Source organism: Paralichthys olivaceus, chromosome 5 (genome assembly GCF_024713975.1).
Source record: "Paralichthys olivaceus isolate ysfri-2021 chromosome 5, ASM2471397v2, whole genome shotgun sequence".
Lineage (NCBI taxonomy): Eukaryota > Metazoa > Chordata > Actinopteri > Pleuronectiformes > Paralichthyidae > Paralichthys > Paralichthys olivaceus.
Window position 1 is genome coordinate 2,373,393 of NC_091097.1, and position 10,793 is coordinate 2,384,185.

At 42.5% G+C, this 10,793-nt stretch overlaps 1 protein-coding gene across 1 annotated transcript; it reads right to left on the reverse strand.

Annotated features, from left to right (window-relative positions):
- Window positions 1–1,828: 1,828 nt before the first annotated feature.
- Window positions 1,829–9,111, reverse strand: LOC138407818 (uncharacterized). Its single transcript, XM_069525395.1, has 3 exons — window positions 2,715–9,111; window positions 1,987–2,523; window positions 1,829–1,885 (listed from the first exon to the last, which is right to left on the reverse strand). The coding sequence occupies exon 1, from the start codon at window positions 9,070–9,072 to the stop codon at window positions 5,611–5,613; it is 3,462 nt and encodes a 1,153-aa protein (XP_069381496.1). The 5' UTR covers window positions 9,073–9,111; the 3' UTR covers window positions 1,829–1,885; window positions 1,987–2,523; window positions 2,715–5,610.
- Window positions 9,112–10,793: the final 1,682 nt, after the last annotated feature.

The window sequence follows — 10,793 nt, forward strand, 5'->3', positions numbered from 1 at the left end:
AACTATAGGTCCTATCTAAGAAATGAAAACATTTTGAGAATCCCAAGACTTCCACGAACGTACAGATATGTTTTGGCGGGAGAGAGTTCAGAAATGAGGCCGTGGGAGCGAGTTAGAAATTTTTTTCTGTATTTCTCCTTTCTGACTTTTTTTCCCAAAATTAACATGGGAGTCAATGGAGAGGTGAGACCGGAAAAGATTTCTCGGTAAATTGACTCAGCCTAAACTACTGGACCGAGAGATGTCAGAGTGGCATGTGTGCGTAGGAAACAAACTCTACTTTCACCAGATGTAAAAATCATGTCTGTCGGACTCCGTTTGTGGCTAGGACAAGTGTTTAAACAGAGAAAAAGTGGCTGAAAAACGCCCGTTTTTGCCGATTCTCTCTTTAGGGCGAGAGACCTTGAGTCCCATTCGTCGGTTTTGGCCGCGTTTTCGCGATTTTTGAGCGAATTATTGGACGAAATTCTTAGAAAAGTCATAGCACAGGATTCGACGTATTTCCGCATGTATTTTTATAGGTCTCGAGTATGTGCGACGAAATCTGTGGGAGGAGTAGCGGGACGAAAATTTACGGAAGAAGAACTAAGAAAAACTAGAAAATCTCTCCTGCCGAGACATTTTGAATGGGTGCCTTGTGCTCGTCGCCGACGCTCGCGCACAGAGAGACATTTCCTTTAAGACGAAGGACAGAGACCCTGAGAGTTGACCAATTTCAGAGAGAGAGAGAGACTGTAACAGTTCGAGAGGAAGGAGAGAGAACCTGAGAGAACCTGAGAGAGACATTTATAAAAGCTGCATTTTTGATCTGCAGCCTGATGAGACTCCGATGTTTCCAGTACTAAGTCACAAAGTCAATGGATGTGAATTGAACCAAACTGCAGATTGCCTTCTTTGTGGCAGGTTTTATTTTTTGCCACGCTGTAGCTATGCCTACAAATTTCGAACAGAGAATTACAGTTTACACCATTACAAATAAAACTCAATTCCAGAGAAAGAGTAAGTAAAGCATCTCTCACAGTTTATTTGTACAACAGAATTAATAAATAAGTAAAATAAAGAACATAAAAATTACATATTTAACAAGAAAATTATAAATTACAAACTCAGATATACATTGACAACATTTGATAGAATATAACTTCACATTTTATACATTTATAAAAGTTAATAAATTATGATTTGTTTAAAAATGTTTAAATTTGTATTGTACTTTCCCTACATCTATATTTATAAAAAAAAAAAAAGAAAAAAAAAGGGGAAATATTCAAAATACTCAAATGAAAACACTACAATAACCACAATGTTAAACCACATAGTATGCAGCATATAAGAAAGGTTAAGACTTTGCTGTGAGGTAACCATTCTGGATAATGGATACAGTTGGTTTGATGTGCAGCAGAGAGACATCTTGGAAGAATCCAGCCATCTTCCTCTATCCCTGAAAGCACACAGAAAAATCAGTAATGGCAGTAATGGCTAATCTTACATTGTAGTGTGACTCAACTGTATTTGAATTCAGTAAGGAACTCAAAGAAAACACCAGTTTGGAAAAAGATTAAATGCCAGTTGTCAGTCGTATTGTTTACCTTGGGATGTCGCTTCTTCCCTTGAATTCTCTCAAAGGATGCTGTTGTTACTTGGGTTCTCACTGATGATCCTCTTGTCCTTCACTAAAGCTATGACTGTACCCATTTTGCTGATCATTGATTCGGCCTCTGTCTCATTTGGTTTTTAATTTTCTAAAAGAAAAAGCATAATCAGAAACTTCAAAAGAGCTGCTGTTGGCATCACTTGCGTAATTATTGTTGTTTCTGCTTTCCCTTACTGAAACTGCTGGTGTCCTATGACATGTCAGTCTGGATTCTCCCTCCTGTTCTAGTTTCTAGTTGGAAAAAAACAAGTTGCTGATGAAATATCTTTGGCAAGTAGTACATCTGATCAACGGTAATGATGCAGTAGTCTTCATAAAGTTTAAGGTGTCACCTCAAGCCTTGTGTTTAAAGCTGATTCTTCACTGGACATGGAAGTGCTGTCTTCACTGATGAACCAGGTTCTTCTCCTTGCCAGCCTCATTTGAGTCCCTCACAGGAACTGGTCATCCTCGTCCTGCTCGTCCTCATGACTTTTTCTCACCATTTCAAGATTATGGCAGTCATATTACAAAAAAGAAAAAGAAAACAAAACTGCATTACTTTTAATGTTTCAGACCAAAGAGAAAAATCAGAATTGTATTATGTTGAAGAAAATGAGTACTTAGCTTTACGCAGTTTTTCTGCATATGATAACGAGTAGTCAGGCACTACCTCATGTGGGTGTCATGGCATGAGGAAACAAAAGCATCATTAGGCACTGGGCATAACTTCAGCAATTAAGAATAATTATCAAAAGGCATAACAACCTTAATAGACAAAGAGGTGAAGACATTTTGTGTGGTGCAACATTTACCAAATTTCTTCCTCCTTTGAACTGCCACCTGTCGGACTTTGTCTGCACCGCTGTAACCGTCTTCACTGCTGGTGGCTATGGAAAAATATAACAAACATCAGGATACTCAGCATAACCTACAAAACATTCTAGATCTCTCTGATTGAGTTACAAACAATAATTCTCTGGGCATTATATACCAAACAATATGTAGATAAACATTTGACTGAATAAACACCAACAATGATGTCTGTGCATCTCTATACTTATGTTAAACTACTACTTACCTCAATTTCTTCTTTTTGGGCTGCAACTTCTTCATTCAAGCAGCTGTCCTTTTCCTTGTCTGCATCTGGATCTCTGGAACTGCATTGCACTGGAACTGCTTCGGGATCCCTCTGTCTCATTTTTTATCTCACTTTGTTTACACTTACACAGCATTTGTCAATCAATGTCCACCCAATAGACAACTGTGCCACTATACCACGAGTTTACAATGACTCAAAACACTCGGGTAAACAATATACAAAAAGAAAGAAAAATGACATTCAACACATACAATGAAATGTCAACCTAACAGAACACAAAGGCTAAAGTTAAATTGGACAGACTACTGGCTTGTATGGCGATGTAACGAATGCCATTTAGCCCGCTCAGTAGAAGCCCTCAATACCTCTTTGACTTTGTAAAAACACGCCGCTGCCTGAACCGCCCCCTTGGGAGCCAATCTAAACAGCAAGCAAATAAAAGAAATAAAATGTATGGCGTTGTAACGAATGCCATTTAGCCCGCTCAGTAGAAGCCCTCAATACCTCTTTGACTTTGTAAAAACCTGCCGCTGCCTGAACCGCCCCCTTGAGAGCCAATCCAAACAGCCAGCAAATAAAAGAAATTAAAAAAATTAAAGGTAAATTGGACTGACTACTGGCTTGTATGGCGATGTAACGAATGCCATTTAGCCCGCTCAGTAGAAGCCCTCAATACCTCTTTGACTTTGTAAAAACCTGCCGCTGCCTGAACCGCCCCCTTGGGAGCCAATCCAAACAGCCAGCAAATAAAAGAAATAAAAAAGTCACACAATAGAAATAATACTGAACCCAGAGAAGTTAGAATTTAAGAATGTGATTGACCCAGAATCGAAAATGAAAGAATTAGATGTTGATGAATTTTTTAAACCTAACGGTACACAAAACTAAAGGTAAATTGGACAGACTACTGGCTTGTATGGCGATGTAACGAATGCCATTTAGCCCGCTCAGTAGAAGCCCTCAAAACCTCTTAGACTTTGTAAAAACATGCCGCTGCCTGAACCGCCCCCTTGAGAGCCAATCCAAACAGCCAGCAAATAAAAGAAATAAAATGTATGGCGATGTAACGTATGCCATTTTGCCCAATCAGTATATGCCCTCAATACCTCTTTGACTTTGTAAAAACCTGCCGCTGCCTGAACCGCCCCCTTGAGAGCCAATCCAAACAGCCAGCAAATAAAAGAAATTAAAAAAATTAAAGGTAAATTGGACAGACTACTGGCTTGTATGGCGATGTAACGAATGCCATTTAGCCCGCTCAGTAGAAGCCCTCAATACCTCTTTGACTTTGTAAAAACCTGCCGCTGCCTGAACCGCCCCCTTGAGAGCCAATCCAAACAGCCAGCAAATAAAAGAAATTAAAAAAATTAAAGGTAAATTGGACAGACTACTGGCTTGTATGGCGATGTAACGAATGCCATTTAGCCCGCTCAGTAGACGCCCTCAATACCTCTTTGACTTTGTAAAAACCTGCCGCTGCCTGAACCGCCCCCTTGAGAGCCAATCCAAACAGCCAGCAAATAAAAGAAATAAAAAAGTCACACAATAGAAATAATACTGAACCCAGAGAAGTTAGAATTTAAGAATGTGATTGACCCAGAATCGCAAACGAAAGAATCAGATGTTGATGAATTTTTTAAACCTAATGGTACACAAAACTAAAGGTAAATTGGACTGACTACTGGCTTGTATGGCGATGTAACGAATGCCATTTAGCCCGCTCAGTAGAAGCCCTCAATACCTCTTTGACTTTGTAAAAACCTGCCGCTGCCTGAACCGCCCCCTTGAGAGCCAATCCAAACAGCCAGCAAATAAAAGAAATAAAACAAATAAAGGTAAATTGGACTGACTACTGGCTTGTATGGCGATGTAACGAATGCCATTTAGCCCGCTCAGTAGAAGCCCTCAATACCTCTTTGAATTTGTAAAAACCTGCCGCTGCCTGAACCGCCCCCTTGAGAGCCAATCCAAACAGCCAGCAAATAAAAGAAATAAAAAAGTCATGCAATAGAAATGACAACGCCCTGTGACAACTTAGGCTTAAGTAACATGATTATACACAGAATCACAAATAAATAGAAATAAAAATAGTCCAGATAACTTAGACTTAAGTAACATGATTAGAAATGGAGGTAACAACCGTCCAGAGAACTTAAGTTGCATGATTATACACAGAATCATGAATAAATAGAAATAAAAACTGACCAGAGAACTTAGGCCTAAGTAACATGATACTACACGGAATCACAAATAAATACAAATGACAACAGTCCAGAGAACGTAGGCTTAAGTAACACGATTAGAAATGGAAGTAACAACCTTCCAGATTACTTAGGCTTAATTCACATGATTATACACAAGATCGCAAATAAATAGAAATAACAACACATCCATACATTTTAGGCCTAAGTAGCATGATTATACACAAATAAATAGGAATAACATATAACCCAGAAAACTTGGGCTTAAGTAACATGGTTGAACGCAGCACCCAGAAAAAAAAAATAGTAAATTGGACTGACTACTGGCTTGTATGGCGATGTAACGAATGCCATTTAGCCCGCTCAGTAGAAGCCCTCAATACCTCTTTGAATTTGTAAAAACACGCCGCTACTTGAACCGCCCCCTTGGGAGCCAATCCAAACAGCCAGCAAATAAAAGAAATAAAAAAAATAAAGGTAAATTGGACTGACTACTGGCTTGTATGGCGATGTAACGAATGCCATTTAGCCCGCTCAGTAGACGCCCTCAATAACTCTTTGACTTTGTAAAAACACGCCGCTGCCTGAACCGCCCCCTTGGGAGCCAATCCAAACAGCCAGCAAATCAACAAATAAAAAAAAGTTATATTCATATATATTAGCTGCTATGGTTATCACAGACTTAAAACGCAATAAACTGGACTGTGATAACTGTAGTAGGTTTGGAGCACACTACTTTGGAGGCACATATGTGGCTGAGATACATAAATGTGATCAAGTAGTGTCTGACCTTGAGTTGTTGCAGCTGTGATTATCTGTGTATAGCCTCTGGACTGAAACAGTTCATGAATTGTCTTCTTTCCTTTGCTGAGGAGGTCCTCATTAAAGTCTCCACACACAATGACAGGCTGGTGATTCATTATGGCGAGAGAGTCCAAGAGATTTGACATATTTGGTAAAAACCTCTCAAGGCTGAAGTGTGGTGGTCTGTACACAGCTGCAATCAGTGCTTGGACTGGGTTCTCCAATTTTACAACTACAAACTCAAGATCAGTCACATTTTGAATGTACCTTCGAGCCTCTGCTTGAATGTGGCTCTTACAGTACACTGCAACTCCACCTCCATCCCTTTTTGCCATGTCTGGATAATTTGTGTAGGACACATGTCTGCTGCGTGTAAAGATGTTGTATCCTTCTAACTGGAACTGTGGGGAATCAACTGATCCAGACAAATGTGTTTCTGTTATACACAGAACATCGGCCAGTCGCAGTTCATGGTGGCACTTCATGTCCTCAATGTGAGAAGGAAGTCCCTGAGCATTGTGGTGTACTAGTGTCAAAGTTTGAGCTGTTTGATCTGCTGCTGTGATGTTTTGCAACAGTGGCCTTGTGCTCTGGAAAGATGCTTGTTCCATATTTTCCATTGCAGCTGCGATTTGAGGGTCAGCATAGATTTTCTTTTCATCCAAATCTGTTATGTAAAGTCCTTGAAGTGAGGTTGTCCGGCTGAGGGCAACATACGACATTCCAGACTCAAACACACGCTTCAAGCACACTACTGCAGACTGCATTGTCATGCCTTGCACTTTGTGAGCTGTGCAGGCAAAGGCCAGCTTCATCGGGAACTGCCTTCGGACCACTCCTTTTTTGCTGGTGTATTCCTCGCTCTTTTCAATATACACCAAGTCATCTGACGGTCCTTTTAACTTTTTGCGGAGTTTTTGTCCCGCGGTTGGATTGTCTAACTTAAGTCCAACCAGTCTCACTGTCGTTCGTCCACTTTCCTCTCTTGTCACAATGTTGGCAATCGTTCCAAATGTTCCATTAACAAGTCCATCCTCTACATCCAGATTCCTGATGAGCATAACGCGTACGCCGTGCGCAGCTTGTATGTTGTCAGGTAAATCTCTTTTGTTTCCCTTGACACCTCCAATCTGGACCATTTGCCCACTGGGGATGTCCTTCAGATGGTCTTCTGCCTTGATGTTGACAAAGTCAGAATGGAGAGCACTTACGGTTGCAGAATTGTGCGCATCAACCTCTTTGTTTGTTGCAAATATATGCAGGGCATTGGGTGGGCAGTTGTTGATGTCAGTGACACGTGTGTTGAGCAAAGCTCTGTCATTGTCACATAGTGCTTCTGTCTTTGGTTTGACGCGCATCCTATTCAGCAGTTCTGCAAAAGCAAGATCATCTTTTTGACGCATGATCTGTGTCAGGGTGACCATTTTAAAATTGTCCTTCCATAGGTCAAGCACCGACCCCTCATAGACACAGAGTGGTTTGGCTCTACCTAGGGGTGGCAGTTGGTAGAAGTCTCCTACTGCCAGGACAGACATCCCTCCGAAAGGTTTCTTGTTGCCTTTGATCTGTTGAAATCTCCAGTGGACATAGGAAAACAACTCTTTGGAAACCATGGATATCTCATCGATTATCAGAATGTCTGCATTGGATAGCGTTGCTCTCATTTCATCCAATGCGTTGCCAAGTCCTCGATATGGTGGTTTCAAAGATTTTGGCAGTTTGAGGATGGAGTGTAAGGTTTTTCCAGATATGTTGAATGCTGCAGTGCCAGTAAATGCAGTCAGTAGCACTGCAGGCATGGACATGTCTGCCTGGTCACGGAATCTGGGGAGTTGGTGCAGAATCTTGGTGGCCTCCTCATATATGCATTTGATTACATGGGATTTTCCACAGCCAGCTCCCCCGGAGACAAAGTAAAAGAATTGGTCTGGATTGTTGCCCCAGACACGCTTGAGGCACCACTCGCGCACAGTGTAGAAAATGGACGCCTGCGTTTCGTTGAGGCTTCGGTACAGCTGTCTAACATACTCTGCACTCAGCTTTGGTACCTCTACTGCTGGTACAGTTCCATCACGTGTGACTTCATACTCAGGCACGTCGTCTCTCTCATTTTCCTCATTGGGGTCCGATACTGGTCGCTGTTCCAGGCACTCCAAATGATCCACCTCAGCCTCTGATGCAAAACGGTTCCATGCATTAAAAAGGGAACCTTCTTCACTGACCTTTTCCAGGGCCTTCTGCAGTTTTTTGCCATGTCCTTCATATCGGTTCTTCATGGCATCCACCAGGTCTTTTACTGCATACTCCCATTTGGTAGCACACTTGTAGTACTGCTCATATGTCGGGTATTGTTCACTTTTGAGGTCATCATTGGATCTGTGTGGCAAGTACAGTTTAAGCAACCTGCAGTGAAACTTCTCTGGGTCTTTCTGTTCTGAGAAGCGGGGAAATCTGATGATGGCAGGTTTTCCTCTAGTTCTTTTTTGAATGAATCCTCTTTCATTCAAAAGGCGAATGGCATTTGGACCTTCTGTTTGCCGTCCATAGAGTATCCTGTACTCTGAAGCAAACTGAGCCAAAGACATGGTTTCGAGTTCCTCGGGTCTGTCTGCGTATTTCTCTGGTAATCCCGACATCCACACTTGCTCTGTATCAGGAGCCATTTCCTTCAACTTGCTCATGGGAAGACTCATCTTCAGAGCGTTTTCATCAGTCTGTACAAACACCACACTGCGCGAACACTTTTTTAGTGGTAAGCTGCATGTCCGCGCCACAGACTCTTGAGCACTTACCTCTCTGTGCTTGGAGTACGCCTGCATGATCTGCTTCATTTCGTCTTTCTCATTGACGTCTTTTTTACGCACTTCACCGATGACTTGATTGAGCGTCTGAGTCATCTCGTGTTCCGGCTTGGACATGTACGACAACATGTACGCGATGCAGCAGTACTCGTCGAGAACAAACTGAATGTCCATGTTAGCGTTCCATACCCTGAGCAAATGGTCATTGAATCCATTCACCCAACAGTCGATTGGACGACGCTTCATCACAATGACATAGCCGGTAGTTAGATTCTCGACATTGACCCTGAATTCTTGGTAGGTCATCTGGAATTTCTCCAGCAGTTCTGACAAAGTCATGGGTGGGTTCTTTGATTCACTAAGGAAAGTCCATATTGGTTTGAGTTTAGCCATGGCGTCCTTTTGGATCTGTCGAAGACGTCTCTGTTTTGGCTTGGACTTTTTCCCTTTTCTCCCACTTTTACTTGTTGCTGGTTTCTTGTCATCATCATCTTCACGATCGTCTGGGCAAGTGATGATGGTTTTGTCCATGGGTGCTTTAGGATAACCAAATCTGCACTCGCTACTGCCTTTTCTGCAAGATTTGGAATGATTTCTGCTGTGTATCTGAACCTCGGAGACGATTTTGTGGAGCTCCGGGTCTGCATTTGGGTCAGGCATCTGGCATGTTACGTGCTGGTCGATGAACTTGCACACTTCATCGTCCTTATCCTCTCCAAACTCAGGTGCATCCTTAATCCAAACCACCAAATGGATGTGTGGGCTTCCTCTGGCTTGAAACTCCACTCGATAGAAGTAATCTTCTACTTGACCAATGGGCTGTGCGTCTGACAGGATCAGATTCATTAGCGCATCAACCCTTTTTTCAAACATCCTCATCACAGTGACAGGGTTGCTTCGTAGAATGTCACATTTTGCATTCCAGTCGAGCTGTGAAAAGTCAACACTTTCACCTTGTTGTGCTTTTATGACCTCTATGAACTCAGGCCATCTCATCTCAGCAGCAGAAAATGTCAGAAAGAATGTGGGCTTGCCCACCTGTCTGACCATGGCATGTAGGTCTTTCAGCGCCTTTTCCCAATAAGCCGGAGTGCCTCGAAGAGGTTGCATGAATCGTGTCGCATCCTTGTTTGTTATCAGTCTTTCAACCTCTTTATTATCTTGAAGCATCCGGCTGGAAATTTTGCGTCCATCTCTGGTGACGGGTTTACCTTTACGCAGTTGAATTGACATGCTGTTTTTAGCAATGTGTGTTTCTGTCACAAACTGCGAGAAGAACAGGTAAGTCTGGTCCACTGCAAAGCGGTTATCTGCTGAGAAAAGCCTTGCGTTAAAGTACATGCTTGGGGACACATTAATCTGCCGGACCTCATCCAATGTGTTCTGTCCAGTTGGGAATTGAACAGGGAAGGCCATGGCTTCTAGTTTTGGAATAGCAAAGAAGCCAACGGGTTTGTTACCTTGGGCGGGTGCAATGCTAAATATTCCCTCGCCATATGATAAAATGTCCTGTGCAATGTCAGGTGGCTGCATGCAGGTGTCCAGGGCCAGACCAGGTCTAAGTTCTTCTTTGTCTTTCTCTGGGTCTGATTTGGACTGATCGGCCTGTTCACCATTTGGTTCAGCCTCCACCGGCTGATCATCTGAGTTGAAAGTAGCACTCTCATCGATGGTTATGTCTTCATATTCTGAGTGCATCTCTTTCAATGTGTGTAGTCCTGCCAGCACATTTCTCATGTTGACAGTGTAAAAGTACTGATGCCCTTTGTACTTGATGTTCCTTTTCAGTTTAACCTGTAACAGCTGCGCTTCACCGCTGGGTCTTGGGAGACAGTTCACTGTTGCACTTACTTCCGATGGCACACACACAACAGCGCCGTGTACTGCTCTTTGCTGTCCTTTGGGCAATGCAATAATTTTTGCAAAAGGCAGGACTTTGGCAATTAACTGTCTCTCAAGCACATTTAATTCACCCAACTCTGCTGGGATAGGTGCCAGCTCTAATTCATTAGCCACTGCAATGGATGGCATGCTTCCTCTTCTCAGGTGGCTGTTACAAGTGTGGCAAATCCACTCCTGCTGCCTTTCTTGTGGAACGGTACAAGTAGGCGAGCATTCCGTGTCACAAACGTGAACATATTTCCCTGTTAAGCAACTTGCTACCAAGTGAACGTTTTTGACATATTTGGACCTGTCGCAACGCACAACTTGATTAGCAAAAAGTGCCCTGTGGCACACCGTGCAAACATAGG

What these genes read in the sequence shown, in the direction of transcription:
- LOC138407818 (XM_069525395.1), bottom strand. Translation starts at nt 9,072, where the DNA reads ATGGACAAAACCATCATCACTTGCCCAGACGATCGTGAAGATGATGAT.